General features: G+C 47.7%; 1 protein-coding gene across 20 annotated transcripts in view; it reads right to left on the bottom strand.

Moving 5' to 3' along the window:
• The window catches only part of FRYL (FRY like transcription coactivator), a 353094-nt gene that overhangs the window by 34427 nt on the left and 302655 nt on the right, over positions 1 to 16012 (bottom strand). For all 20 annotated transcript variants that reach the window (XM_039539634.1, XM_039539632.1, XM_039539630.1 and 17 more), the window contains 2 exons: positions 15715 to 15885; positions 3479 to 3726 (listed from right to left, as the gene is read on the bottom strand). In XM_039539634.1, coding sequence (XP_039395568.1) covers positions 3479 to 3726; positions 15715 to 15885 — 419 coding nt within the window. The remainder of the gene's footprint in view (positions 1 to 3478; positions 3727 to 15714; positions 15886 to 16012) is intronic.

Raw genomic sequence — 16012 nt, 5'->3', positions numbered from 1 at the left:
CCATATATACTTTTCTTTTATCCTCCATCAGTCCACAGAAACTAGAATCTGGTCCAGAATTACCACCTTAAATTATATGTCATGAAGCTTTGGGTTGTAAACTGACTTGGATCCAGGTCTGAAATAGTCTCAGACATAATCTGGCAAATAGAGTTACAAATGTAAAAGAAGACCTATGGCCTAGAAAATTCAGACACATCCTGACTGTTTGTGTAAACACAAAATTGGAGGATCAGATTCTTTATGATCTGAAATTTGTCTGGTTGGAAGAATGCTCTTGCTACCACCATTTACAGGATGCTTATTTTCATGTATCAATGCACTTCCCACACAGTGTACCTATGCTTTGTAGCATCATTACCAATTCAAAGTACATCCTTTTGGAATTTCATTAGCCACAAGAGTGTTCACATAGTTCTATCAGTAGTAGAAGCTCATCCATGCAGATAAAGGTTGCCTGTTTATCCCTAGCTAGACAATTGGCTTGTTTTGTGGAAATCACAAGTGCAGGTGACAGCAGCAGCAAGAAGAGTGATTCATTTGTTTTCATCACTGGGTTTGAGGATTAACTTTAAAAAGTTGAGTCTGAGTCCATCTCAATCTATAGAGTTTGTTGGAGCTGTCCTTGATATTTACAATCAGCATACTTCGATCTAGCTGCAATCGAAGTGGGTAGTCCAAAGATCCTTTGCTGGATTTAAAATCCCTTCATTAATAGGTAGTGTCACTCTGCTTTGGGATGTTAGTTGTAAACAGGGGGGGCTCCAGGACCCAGAACGCCAAGCGCGTGCTTGGGGCGGCAAGCCGCGGGGGGTGCTCTGCCAGTGCTACGAGGGCGGCAGGCAGGCTGCCCTTGGCAGCTTGCCTGCGGAGGGTCCGCTAGTCCCGCGGCTTCGGCGGACCTCCCGCAGGCAAGCCACCGAGGGCAGCCTACCTGCCATGCTTGGGGTGGCAAAATGCCTAGAGACGCCCCTGGTTGTAAAATATCAAACTGCTTATATGCTTTTTCCAGAACTGTCTCCAATGGAAGACAGTGTTTTTCCCATACATTCTAATATTTCTTGAAAGGTTTAAAATCATCAATGGGTACAACATGTGAAATGCCTTCATCAAGCAAGGAAGAACAATGTAGATGATCAGAAGGATCTTCTTGATGAACAGGTATTTCTTCATCATTTGTATCTTGTTGTTCCTCTGTCTCTTGAACTTAATGAGCAAAGCGATAAGATTTACAAGAATTTGCAACTGGCGACTTACATGTAGACCACATGTATTGTGGGGAAACTTGTCCTTGAAAAATGTGGATATTATGGCCTAGGATGGCTGATATGACCATAGTTGCTGATCAGATGGGAAAGAAACATCTGACCAATTTTGGGGAAGCCAACGAGTACACTGAGGACTTAAATCCTTAGGTTGGCAGGAGGTTTTTTCCTATATCCCTCCCTGATGTTATTTTCCTTTTGTTGATATACTTTCCTCTTCAGAAGGGCTCTCTTTCAGAGTCTGAGGAGGAATTAGAGACTTTGGATGCAGAAACCTCTAATATTGGAGTCATATAATAGGTGACTGCAGGATCTGAATGGAGTTCACATCCTTAATCATACTGTCATGTTTTCTCAGATAAATTTTCATCACAGGAACCCTTGTTTCTTTCTAGGAAGGGGATCTGGCTAGTACCGAAAATGGGGAAAACTCCCAGGATTGGTGAGTCAGGTGTTAGAGTTACCATGAGATTTGGTGAGGAAACAAAAGAACCTCTCAGAGATGAGAAATTGTTTGGAAGAGAAACTTGTGCTGAGGTTGCTGTTGCTGTCTCTCTCTGCATTGAAGAATCTTCAGAGGCTTGGACCAGTGCCAGTAGCAAGCAGCATTTAATTAATAATGATGGTTGTGACGGTGTGTACCTATCGCGCCCTGGTTCAACAGGGGTTAACCACACTCTGTAGGCCGAGGAAGCCACGCCCCTTCACCCCTGCTGGGTATGCACCAGCTGAAACCAGAGTATAAAAAGGAGTAGCTAAGTTCAGCCTCGGCTGGCCACAGACAAGAGAAGATGTGTTACAGGCTCCTGCAGGGAGACTGCCAGAGCTCCAGGACCCAGAAGCCAGCTGGGCTGAGGCTCCAATCGACCCACAGCCGACCGCCGTCAATGGAGGAGAGACAGCAGAGGTCATAAGATTACCAGTCTTGAATGGAAGGGTAGGAAGTTGGAACAGGGATATGGACTGAGCTACCGGGTGAGCTAGACTGATTGTGGAAACACCGGTTCCCTAGGGCCATACAACAGGACTGCCCCATTGACTTTAGCCATTGGGCCAGGCTACCATGTACTGAAGGGTGACTGCATTGACCCTGGGGGCCAAGGCAGCTGTGGTGACACAGGAGGCTAGGCTACTTGGACTACTACATTTTACTTTGATTCCCCCAAGACCTGATGCCCCACATTGGGGTACACTTGTGACCATGGTAACAACAAAGGTGGTGCACAGTAGACAATGCTGCGCGTTGCAGTGCTGTGACGGGCAGTGCTGGTAAATCTGGTGCCTTGGTGGGCTGTAATAAACACACCTTTGCATTCCTGTGCCCTTGAGCCCTTGTTATCAAAGAAGATCTCTGTGCTGGCTCTTTATTATGGTGCAGAACTGAGGGTTCTGGTTCCACTTTTTCCCCATCCCAGCAGCAAATGACTCTGTTGAGGAGCCAATCCTCTTACTTCATCGACTTGGCATTTAAGATGCCAGTCCTTGGACAACAGGGATTCCTGACTAAGCTGATGGATTTTTTTTTTTTTTAGTCTTTTTCAGTTTCTTTACTGCTCCTGAGCTCCATGTCACATCTCTAGTGAGAGGCGCAGTGGAAGGATGAGTTAGGAACAAGAAGTCTCTGTGCTCAGTCTCTACTCCGAGGCTGATATAATGCTCTTGGATTTTTCCATAAGAAAAAAATAAAGAAAAGAGAAGCCTTTCCCCTGACAGATCTAGGCTCTGACATAACTAAACCTGCCCCAATCTGCGCTCTCTCTCTCTTCTGCCAATGGCTAAATGAAACAGTAACAACTACAACTAACTATAAACAAATTAATTATAAACTTCTACTCTACTAAGTAACAAAAACTACAAAAAGGACACAATTTTGTTCTGACTCACTGTCTAAAGTGGTTAGAAAGAACTGAATGGAATTTGGGCATACAGGGGGCATGCACCACCCTTGACAGATACTATTAGTGAAAATGCTCCTAACTCTTATTCTGGGGTACACAGACACCCATAAGTGGGATTTACATTGGGAGTAACTCGAAGAATGAATCAGACATTTATTTGATGTTCTTATTTTAAAAATTTGTACTGTTAGAAGATTTCTGATCATAAATATGAGATATTCAACCAGAAAAAGGATTGCTTTACTTGACTAATGTGGAAGCCAGAATATACAAGTGGTACATTATTTCTGCAGTTAAATTAAAGTGTACTCTTACCTAGATAATCCAGAGAAGTCAGCTTCTTCTTCTTCACATCTCTCATCTAGCTCTTTCAAAGCAAGAGTGACATCTTCTTCACATACAGATTCAGAATAGCTCTCAGGAGCTGGCAGTTTTGGCATTTCAGGAATTTCCAACTCTAGAGGTTCCTGACAGATCAGGGATTCTTGTTCTTGTAATACATATGATCCAGTGTCTTCACTAGCAATGCTAACCTGTTCATCCTTGACAGCTGAACTGCCATCCTGCAAAGCAAGTATATTTTTCATTGCTCTTACAGAAGGGACAGATGTATATCAACTTCTCTTAAGCCACAGGAGTCAGTACTTAAAAACAAAAGTATGTTTACAGCACCCAGTTTTATTTTAAGTATTCAGATATGTGGATTCTTCATATACTGAATTATACACCTTTAGTTATGCTTCAGTCATAAAGAATCTTCCTTTTTAATGTTTTCCAACTTCTGGTTAGAATACTCCTCAATTTTTCTTTCTAAAATGCCATTTGTCGTGTATAGCAAATGTAATTTTTCCACTAATGTCAACTAATGATGTTACAAGAAAGCCCTCTCATAAAGATGTGTGCAAATACTTTAAATATTTTTTCTAGACAAAACTAATATGATCAAAACCTTCAAAGCTTAACTTTTGAGTGAACAGATCAAAAATCATTGGCTCATGATTGCCTATAGCATCAAACTCCTACTTCCAGAACCACTATGAAAAAACTCTTCCCTTTCCATTCTCCCTCCTCAAACAGTTCCCCATCATAAATAACTGGCAGAATGGAAGAAACCACCCTGGGAAAAAGACGGTTACTCACCTGTAGTAACTGTTGTTCTTCGAGATGTGTTGCTCCTATCCATTCCAGTTAGGTGTGCGCGCCGCGCATGCACGGCATCTCGGAACTTTTTTTACCCTAGCAACACCGGCGGGCCGGCTGGCGCCCCCTGGAGTGGCGCCGCTATGGCGCGTGTTATATACCCCAGCCGGCCCGTCCGCTCCTCAGTTCCTTCTTGCCGGCTACTCCGACAGTGGGGAAGGAGGGCGGGTCTGGAACGGATAGGAGCAACACATCTCGAAGAACAACAGTTACTACAGGTGAGTAACCGTCTTTTCTTCTTCGAGTGATTGCTCCTATGCATTCCAGTTAGGTGATTCCCAAGCCTTACCTAGGCGGTGGGGTCGGAGTGAGACGTGGCGGAGTATAATACCGCGGAGCCGAAGGCTGCGTCGTCTCGAGACTGCTGCACCAACGCGTAGTGGGAGGCGAAGGTGTGGACCGAAGACCAGGTGGCCGCTCGACAGATATCCTGGATCAGAACATTGGCCAGGAAGGCAACAGATGAGGCGTGTGCCCTCGTCGAATGTGCAGTGACGCGGCCTGGTGGTACGCGAGCCAGCTCATAGCAGGTCCGGATGCACACAGTGACCCAGGAGGAAATCCGTTGGGAGGATATTGGCTCTCCCTTCATGCGGTCGGCAACCGCTACGAACAGCTGGGGCGAACGCTGGAAGGGCTTCGTCCGCTCGATGTAGAAAGCGAGCGCTCTGCGGACGTCGAGGGTATGCAGCTATTGCTCCCGAGGCGAGGCATGTGGCTTCGGAAAGAACACCGGCAGGAAGATCTCCTGGTTGAGATGGAAAGCTGACACTACCTTCGGGAGGAAGGCCGGATGAGGGCGAAGCTGCACCTTGTCCCCATGGAAGACCGTGTATGGTGGGTTAACCGTTAGAGCGCGAAGCTCAGATACTCGTCTCGCTGATGTAATGGCGACGAGGAAGGCCGTCTTCCAAGAGAGGTAGAGCAGGGAGCATGTGGCTAAAGGCTCGAACGGAGGACCCATCAGCTTGGCCAATACGAGGTTCAAATCCCAGGTCGGGGCAGGACGCCGCACCGGCGGGTACAAGCGGTCCAGGCCTTTGAGGAAACGGGAAACCATCTGGTTCGAGAAGATGGACCGACCTTCCACGGAGGGAAGGAAGGCTGATACCGCTGCCAGATGAACTCTCAAGGAGGAGACCGCCAGACCTTGCTCCTTAAGGTGCCAGAGGTAGTCCAGGATGGTGGGGACCGGGACCAGGAATGGATTAAGACCTCGATGATCACACCAGAGTGCAAACCTCTTCCACTTCGCTAGGTAAGTGGAGCGAGTGGAAGGCTTTCTGCTCTCGAGCAGGACCTGTTGGACCGCTGCAGAACAGCCCCTCTCCGCGTGGGTCAGCCACTCAGGTACCAAGCTGTAAGATGGAGGGACTGCAGGTTTGGATGGTGGAGCCTGCCGAAATCCTGGGTGATGAGGTCCGGCCACAACGGAAGGGGGATGGGTTCCCGAATGGAGAGCTTGAGCAGCAGGGTGTACCAGTGCTGCCTTGGCCAGGCCGGCGCTATTAGAATGACGTGGGCTCTGTCCCTCCGAAGCTTCAGGAGCACTTGGTGCACAAGCGGAAACGGAGGGAAGGCGTAGAGGAGGCGATCCTTCCAGGGATACAGGAAGGCGTCCGACAGGGAGCCTGGCGAGCGACCCTGGAACGAGCAAAACAGGTGGCACTTCCTGTTCTCTCTGGAGGCGAATAGGTCTACTTGGGGAAACCCCCACCTCCGGAAGATTGTGTGGACGACATCTGGACGGAGGGACCACTCGTGGGAGAGGAACGACCTGCTGAGATGGTCGGCCAGCGTGTTCTGCACTCCCGGAAGAAAGGATGCTTCCAGGTGAATTGAGTGGGTCACGCAGAAGCCCCCCGGAGCATCGCTTCCTTGCACAGGGGGGAGGAGCGGGCTCCGCCCTGCTTGTTCACGTAGAACATCGCGGTGGTGTTGTCCGTGAATACTGTCACACAACGGCCTTGCAGGTGGGTGCCAAAGGTGCGACAGGCCAGGCGGATGGTGCGTAGCTCGCGAACATTGATGTGCAGGGCGAGCTCCTGGGCCGACCACTGGCCCTGCGTGTGGAGATCGCCCAGGTGGGCCCCCCAACCGAGTGCTGAGGCATCCGTGGTCAGAGTGACGGACGGGCGAGGAGGGTGGAACGGAACTCCGGCACACACGACCTCCGGGTTGAGCCACCAGTGGAGAGACTCGAAGGCCGTCCTGGTGACCGTGACCACCATGTCGATGGGGTCTCGATGTGGCCGGTACACCGACGCGAGCCACGACTGGAACGGACGAAGGTGGTGCCGCGCCTACGCGGTGACATACGTGCACGAAGCCATGTGGCCCAGGAGGCGGAGGCAGGAGCGCACCGTCGTGGTAGGGAAGGCGACGAGGTCCCGGATGATGGAGACCATCGTCTGGTGCCGAGCGCGAGGGAGACAGGCTCTGGCCACTGTGGAGTCGAGGACCGCTCCGATGAACTCCACCCGCTGTGTTGGAATCAAAGTGGACTTCTCGGTGTTGATGAGAAGACCGAGCCGATGAAAGAGAGACAGGATTTCTGACATCTGGTCCATCACAAGTTGCTGGGACTGACCTCGAATCAGCCAGTCGTCGAGATACGGGTAAACGTGCATCTGACGACGTCGGAGGGCTGCGGCGACTACCGCCATGCATTTGGTAAACACCCTCGGGGCGGTGGAAAGTCCGAACGGCAACACGGCGAACTGGTAGTGGGTGTCATTGACCACAAACCGAAGGTAACGACGATGGGGAGGATAGATTGCGACATGGAAGTATGCGTCCTTCATGTCGAGGGCGGCAAACCAGTCTCCCGGATCCAGAGAGGGAATGATGGTCCCCAGGGTGACCATACGAAACTTGGGCTTGAGCAGGTATTTGTTCAGCTCGCGAAGGTCCAGGATAGGACGTAGCCCGCCTTTCGTCTTGGGGATGAGAAAATAACGGGAGTAGAATCGCCTGCACCGTCTGTCTTGAGGCACTGCTTCTATGGCACCCACGCTCAACAGAGTCTGGACCTCTTGTAAGAGGACTTGCTCGTGAGAGGGGTCCCTGAAGAGGGACAGGGAGGGTGGGTGGGAAGGTGGGGGCAAAACAAATTGCAGGCGGTATCCCGACTGGACTGTTTGAAGCACCCAGTTGTCTGATGTTAATTGGGACCACGCCGAAAAGAAATGGGAAAGGCGGTTGTAAAATAAAGGGGAAGGATCCGGTAGGGAGAGTGATGGGCCGTCCTCGAGTGTCCCATCAAAAGGCCTGCTTAGCCCCCTGAGGGGCCTTGGAAGCGGCCTGGCCCTGGTTGCGGCGGTTGCCGGACGGACGACGGCGATTTTGGGCCGGTCGTCGGCTATTGTAAGGTCGATACCGAGACTGATAGGCCGGTCGGGAGGGCTGTGGACGGAATGGCCTGCGCTGCGTCTCTGGCATATGCATGCCTAAAGTACGTATAGCAATACGGCCGTCCTTCAAAGTCTGGATTCGAGAATCCGTCTTTTCTGAGAAAAGCCCCTTTGTATCGAATGGCAGGTCCTGTAGTGTATATTGGACCTCCGGCGGCAGGGTGGAAGACTGCAGCCAGGCGATACGCCGCATCGTTACACCGGAGGCCAAGGTCCTCGCACCTGAGTCCGCAGCGTCGAGGGCGGCTGTGATGGAGGATCTAGACGATCGCCTCCCCTCCTCCAACATGGCCGCGAACTCCTGGTGGGAAGCCGTCGGCAGGAGTTCAGTAAATTTCGCCAGGGACGTCAAGATATCAAAGACGTACCTGGCGAGGAGGACCATCTGATTGGCTATCCTCATCTGTAGGCCTCCCGCGGAATAGACCTTTCGGCCTAGCAGGTCCATACGCCTCGCGTCCTTTGATTTGGGCGCGGGGGCCGGTTGGCCGTGACGCTCCCTATCATTAACCGACTGGACTACCAGGGAGTCCGGGGTCGGATGTGTGTACAAATATTCATAGCCCGTGGGAGGGACAGAGTACTTTCGCTCAACACCACGGGCTGTAGGAGGCACGGACGCAGGCGTCTGCCAGATCGTGGTGGCATTCTTCTGCACTATCCGTACAAAAGGCAGCGAAACTCGGACCGGCATGTCTGCCCCAACAACATTTGTAATGGGGTCCTCGTCCTCCTGCACCTCCTCTATCGGCAAGGCCATAGCTGTTGCCACTCGGCGAAGGAGGTCTTGGTGAGCCTTTACATCGATAGGTGGAGGCAGCTTTGTCGCTGCGCTGGCCACTGCCTCATCAGGCGAGGACGAGGAGGACAACCCCTGGACGACCGCTTCCGAAGAGGGGTCCACTGCTTGCTCGTCGGGGGGGGCGGGCTGCGCGCGGCCCTGGGACTCCGACGGTATAGCCTCCACCGCCGGTGGCGAAGGGGCCGGTCGGGTTATTGTCGCCTCTGGAACCCTGCGCTCGGACACGGGAGGCCTTGGTGGAAAGGGCACCCCCTGCGCCTCATACTGGGCCCATGGAACCCAGAAGCCCCACGGCTGTGCCCCTTGAGGATGGCCTTGTGGGGTAGGTGGCAGGAGTCCGTATCCTTCCGTGCCGGAAGCGACCGACGCGGGCCGAGATGGCCATGGAGGTGCCGAGGCGCTCACAGAGTGCACTGCAGAATGGGGCAGTCCGTCCCCGGATGGCAAGGAAGAGCGATGTTGCTCCACTCGGTACCGGGAAGGCGACCGGGAGTGACGTCCGTCACGGTGCCGGGAGCTCGACCGGGACTGAGACCTCCGGTGCCGTGAACGCCCGCGCGAGTCGCGGTGCCGGGACGGCGATCTCTGACGGTGCCGACGCGATGGCGACCTGGACCTCGTGCGGCGTCGGGAGTACGACCGGTACCGCGATGACGAGCGGTACCGGGACTGCGACCAACGTTTCGACGGCGATCGGTACCGCGATGGCGAGCGGTGCCGAGATCGCGAGCGACGGGACGGAGACCTGCCGCAGGACCGGGAATGAGACCGGGACCGGGTGCGTCGTCCATGTCGCCTGACCAGGGACGGTGGCCGGGTCATTCTGGCCGGCTTCCCCGCCGACACGACAGCCCGCACCGGCGGTGCCGGGGGCCGGAGGCCTGGTGCCTCTATGAGCTGGATCAGCTCTCGCGCGGAGGCAAATGTCTCCGGCGTTGACGGCAGCCGGGGCTCAACCGCGGACGGCACCGGGGAGCGTGGCGGCGCCGGACTCGACGGGCCTTGCGGCACCCGAGTCAAAGGTCCGGTGCACGGCTTGTGCACGGGCACCGCGGGGGCCGCAGGCTGCGTAACCACTTTTGCAGAGTCCTCAGAGCGAACCTGAGCCAGTGCCTTCGCCAGTCTCTGCTTCTTCGCGGGCGAAAGCGAGCGGTGCCGAGACTTCGAAACCGCTTTCTGCATCAGCGGTGCCGCGGAGGTGGAGCGGCTCGGTGCCGCCGGTGCGCTCTGCACCGAGGCAGTTCGCGGTGCCGGCGCGGACGGTGCCGGTGGCTGAAGCGACGCCTCCATCAAGATCTGCTTCAAGCGGATATCCCGCTCTTTTCGGGTCCGCGGTTTAAAAGTAGAGCAGATCGAACAGTTGTCTGTTCTGTGCCCTTCGCCCAAGCAACGGAGACAGGCGTCGTGCGGGTCTCCGATGGGCATAGGCCTCTGGCACCTCGCGCAGGGCTTAAAGCCCAGTGCTTTGGGCATGAGCCCGCACCGGGTGAGGTAAAAGGGGAACCCCCCCCCCTTTTACCTTATCTATTTACACTAACTAACTAACTAAGTAACTGTCAAACTAACTACTAAACTAACTATATACAAATCAGAAGCGAAAGCTAGGGTCGTGGAGAACGAAGAGCACTCCACAGTTCCAACTGGCCGTCACGGGCGGTAAGAAGGAACTGAGGAGCGGACGGGCCGGCTGGGGTATATAACACGCGCCATAGCGGCGCCACTCCAGGGGGCGCCAGCCGGCCCGCCGGTGTTGCTAGGGTAAAAAAAGTTCCGAGATGCCGTGCACGCGCAGCGCGCACACCTAACTGGAATGCATAGGAGCAATCACTCGAAGAAGAACAGATTTTGCATAATTTGTCTTATAAACTGGAGTTATTGCTAGAACTCTCATTTTTAACCCTGACCAATTAAAGCTATATACTACATCACTGACTATCATGAGTAAATCATTCTGATATACATTAGAATGTCCTGTACTTTTTTCCATTGTAAAACTACATTAACTTCACTATATTAAACAGATGATGGGTTTTGGACTTAGCTAATTTATGAATGAGCCCAAACACCTGAAATAGTCATTAGATTTTATTTCCACAATAAAAATCAACTTCTTTATAATTGTTGTTCTCAGGAGGCAATTTCCTATGTAGATTAGCACTCTCATGGTGATGTTATGTCTCCTACACTGGGACACACAGGATTGCTCTCAAGCTATTTCAGAGAATTTCTACTGTGTACACACACACTCTCTCTCTCTCTCTCTCTTTATGTTATGGCTTCCATCAATCCCAAATTTCCTTTCACTATAAACTAACTGAACACATATTAAAGACTGGACACTCCATCCCTGAATAGCCGTACTTCATCATTTACTCTCACATTTGTCCTGAAGCTATTAGACCTTGACAGTGATACGCTAGGCTGTGATAGTACTCTATTCCTTATGACAATTGGCTAATGACATCACCCCTGAAATACCTCTTTTAGACATTAAATCTGGGGTTCTGTCACATAAAATAGCTATTTTGTCCAACCAAATAGCTAATGTCCATGGGCATGCCAGACATTTTAAAGAAAAAACAATGTAGGTCTAAACAGTGGCCCATTTCTAGTACAGATTTTTTCAAATCAAGGTCAAAGAGTGAGTCCAGATCTACAAAGAACATAATAGAGAGAGATCATTAATAAGGTAAGTATTCTCTAGATATTCTTCCAGATAAAAAAAAGGAACAGTCAATTGTGTGCTATTGTTCTTCTGAATATTGCTGTCTGTGTTAATACGTGCTAAATGTGTCTTCTCCACATGGTCAAGGCTGAAATTTTCTAGACTCCTTAATAGAGAAATGCTTTCAGTTAAGCTGTATATAGCAGAAGGGCATATGGAACACCTGCGAAATGGCGTAATTCATCAGAAATCTTAATGAATCTGCAATGCCAGTGGTGATGCAGACTGATGTTGTATCCTTCTCTAAGAACTTGCTTGATCGTTAGGTATTTGTTTTTGTAAGGAAGATACCATTAGGAATGGAAATTCCCTGTTCTCACTACAAGACTGACATACTGTTATTGGGAAATAACCTAATATGCATGAATGAAACAATAAGGTTCTGAACACACAGCTATTCTCTCTGATCTAGAAAGAGAAAGAAAAACTGAATGCCGTGAAATCTTGCAATTTTTATTTTATTGTATTTAACATTAACTTTTTTTCAGTTGTTTTAGTTTTAAATCTGTGCTAGAGTCTTCAGAAAATTCAGTTGTTTCTGAATTTTCCATTATTAAAAATATTCATAATTTGCCTGGAAACTTTGTTAGAAATCTTTTTCTCTGCTAATTTTAACCTGTGTATATTCATTACGTCTCAAAAAGAGAAAAAAATCCTAGCGAGAGGCTCCCCTTAGTCTAATGATGATCAAAGGGATGGAATTCAAGTCATATACGCAAGGGTAAAAGGAACTGGGTATGTTTAGTTTGGAAAAGAGGAGATTAAGGGGGGGTGGGGAGATACAAGGAAAACTACCTCTTTGAGGTAAAAAAATGTAGAGAAAAAGCGAGAACTGCCAAAAGCCAGGCAGAGTTGGACCTTCCAAAGGAAAGTAAAACCTATTCTAAAAGATTCTTTAGCCATATAAATAAAAATAAAACCAGGAAAGAAGAAGAGGGACCGCTAAACACTGAGGAGGAGTGGAGCTTAAAGACAGTCTAGATATGGCCCAACACCTAAATGTATACATTGCCATAAATGAATACAGACCTATTAGTTTGACCTCAATTATATGCAAGGTTTTAGAACAAATTTTGAAAGACAGTAGTTAAGAACATAGAGGTAAATGGTAATTGGGATAAAATACAACATTGTTTTATAAAAAGTAGATCAGACCAACTTGATGTTTTTGAGAAGATAACCGATTTTCTAGACAAAGGAAATGTAGGTCTAATCTACCTGGATTTCAGTGCAGATCCACATGGGAAATTATTAAATTGGTGAAGATGGATAACAAACTCATTAAAGGGGAGACTGCAACAGGTTATGCCAAAAGGTGAACTGTCAGGTAGAGGGAGGTTACTAGTGGAGTTTCTCAAGAATTGGTGTTGGGCCCAATTTTATTTAACATTTTCATTAGTGCCCTGGGCATGAAAAATGGGAGTGTGCTAACAAAATTTGCAGATGACACACAGCTGGGAGGCATTGCCAATATGTAGGAGGACTGAAATGTTATACAAGGATTTGGATGACCTTGAAAGCCAGTATAACAGAAATAGAATGAAATTTAATAGTGCAAAGTCATGCACTTAGGGACTTACAACAAGAATTTTTGCTATAAGCTCGGGACGTATCCGTTGGAAGTGAAAGAGGAGGAGAAAGACCTGGGTATACTGGTAGATCACAGGATGACTATGAAATGCTAATATCATGCAGCCATAAAAAAGACTAATGCAATCCTAGGATGCATATCAGGCGAGGTATTGCCAATAGAGATAGGTAAGTGTCATCATCATTATACAATGATTTCATTTGGAATACTGTGTGCAATTCTGGTTTCCCATGTTTAAGAAAGATGAATTCAAACTGGAACAGGTGCAGAGAAGGGCTACTAGGATGATCAGAGGAATGGAGAACCTAAATTAGAAGAGGAGATTTAAGGATCTTATCATGCTTAGCCTAACAAAATGAATGCTCAGGGGAGCGATGATTACTCTCTATAAATACATCAGCGGGATGAACACTAGGGAGGTAGAAGAGTTATCTAGTTTAAGGGCCAATCCTGGCTCAAGAACAAATGGATATAAACTGGCCATCAATAAATCTAGGCATTAAATTAAATGAAGGTTTCTAACCATCAGAGGAGTGAAGTTCTGGAACAGCTTTCCATGGGGGTAGTGGAGAAAAAAACCCTAATTTGTTTCAAGAATGAGTTTGATAAGTTTATGGAGGGGATAGCATGTTGAGATTGTCACAATGGCACATGGTCCATCCACGTCTAGAAACAAATATTTCTAACAGCTAGCAATGGGACACTAGATGGAGACGGCTCGAAGTTATTACCAAAAATTCTTTCCCATGTGTCTAAAATGATGGATTGAGCCCACATGCTCAGGGTCTAAGGACTGCCATATTTGGGGTTGGGACGGAATTTTCCTGGGTTGTTTTTTTTTTTTTTTGCCTTCTCCTGCACCACAGGGCACAGGTCACTTGCTGATTTGAACTGGAGTAAATGTTGGATTTTCTGTAATCTGAAGTCTTTAAATCAAGATTTGAGGCAGAGGTTATGGGCCTATTACAGGAGTGGATGGGTAACATTCTGTGGCCTGCAATGTGCAGGAGGTCAGATTAAATGATCATAATGAAAACAATGGAGCCGTTGACAGGTTTCCTTTAGATGAATTTATATGACTTTGAAACACAAATGTGGCATTTTAAATTATGTCTTACTGGTACCAAATCATTGGCTGCTGAGAGGGGCTCTTACGTATGAATTCCAATATTTCCATTTTATTTTCTATCAGGACTGGCAGAAATGATATAAATTAAACAAGCTGTGATAAAGTTTTAGGCTCCAGACCTACAACTGGCTCATCATGGGTGGACCTTTGTACTCCCAAGGAGCCCCACTGGCCTCAATGGGGCGCATGTGTGTGAGCATCTACCTCCATGGATCCACTTGAAAAACAGGGGCATTAATATGCTGGACTGGGAATTAGTCATAAACCTTCATCTATAACAGCAATACAAGCTGTTCACCTAACTGATCTCTCCACCAATGAAGGGAAAGCTCATCCACCAAGCAGCTGTGATGTCCTGCTTTTCACTGGGCAGTGCAAGATTGCTGAAGTTATCTTACAACTCAGTTTACACTCCGTGTATCCGTTCAGGGTTTTTATAAGAAATAGTTTTAGACTTGAATAAAAGGATATTTCTTTTGGTAGGGGTTTTCAAGTGGTTACAGTATATGTCTTTTAACCAAGTGTTGTGGGTGGTGAGAAGAACACAGTAAACAAAAGTAAGGGGGATAGGAAGGGCTAAAGAAAAAAGTAAGAAAAAGAAATATAAGCTGCGGTTGAGACTGGACCAGAAATGGAGAGCAAGGAAGCAGAGGTCCCTGCTCTGGTGAACCTTGTTCCAGGAAGAGGCAGATCCACTGAGCCAGGATTTACTTTCCTTCACTATGGTGCCCCACTGTCCCACATCTAGCATGGTACGGTGGAGAGGTTAGTACTTCTCCAAGAATGTATAGCCCCCACACTTCCATTTAACCAAATACTGTATTAGGAGAGTTTAGTGTTCCATAAGAGCTGACAGAATTTGGTTTTGTGTTTTAAACAAGCAATGAATAATCCAGTGCTTTTCTAAACATAATGGAATTGAAAATTAACCCGGTAATCTTTACTAGACCTAGAAATTACAAAAGGCAACCTAAAACAAGTCAAGTTCACTTTCCAGTCAAAACCACCATATACGAAGTTTTAACCTAAAAATATTAGGTATTGTAGAAACAGTAGCAACTGAACTAGTTTTGTTTTAAAATTAATTTTGTTATTTTAAAACTATTCAAATGATTTTTTAAAACATCTTAAATCAACCAGGAAACTAAAATACTCACAGATTTCTGGGAGGCTATTAGCTGGAATCTGGCTTACTCCACACAGGCCTTTCCAAAAAAAATACCACTAGAATTCTGAGATCCTTTTTAAAGGCTTATTTGATTGAACCAACTACTAACACAGCTGGCCTGAGGTTTTATTCCCAATCCATAGCACCAAATCACATAAACCCAAGGAAAGCAAAAAAGCAAAAGGTTTTTAAAAGAAAATAGTGCTACAGAAAGATTTTCACCATACCCAGGAAAAGCGTCTTTCACACAAGCCTATTGTTATTTTTCACCACAAAATGCTCATTAATAGCACTTCAAGAATATTTTTAACCTGTGGTAAATTTCCTGAGTCCATTATAAGAGATTTTCATTCCCAGGAGACATTTTATATTCAATAAGAAAGCCCAACAGGTTAAAAATATTGAAGATAAATCAAATAATCAGTTTAACAGATGAAAATTCTGTTGAAAAGAAAGCAAAAGCTGCTATGCAGTGCTAGAAAGAGCCCAAATCAGTCATGCACCAGCCCACATTTCTCCCCACCTCAGGCAGCTGGTTGCTAGAATTATCTAGAGGTGAAGCCTCCAAACTTGGGGTCTCAGCTCTGATTTGAAGCACCTCTTCTGTTCCCATACTGCTAGTGGAGTCTTGAGACTGCAATAATGAACTTGCACGATCTGATATTGTTTCATCTATGGCAGAATCACTGTTTAACTAAGAGAAAAAAAAAAACATGTGAAATATTTCAGTGATTGACTGGAACCATATAAGCTAAAGACAACAAGAAATTAACTGAAGTTTGTTTGAACATATATACCTCTACTCCAATATAATGTGACCC

The sequence above is a fragment of the Mauremys reevesii genome, linkage group 5 (genome assembly GCF_016161935.1).
Source record: "Mauremys reevesii isolate NIE-2019 linkage group 5, ASM1616193v1, whole genome shotgun sequence".
NCBI classification, from domain to species: Eukaryota; Metazoa; Chordata; order Testudines; family Geoemydidae; genus Mauremys; species Mauremys reevesii.
This window is presented reverse-complemented; position numbering and strand designations above follow the sequence as displayed.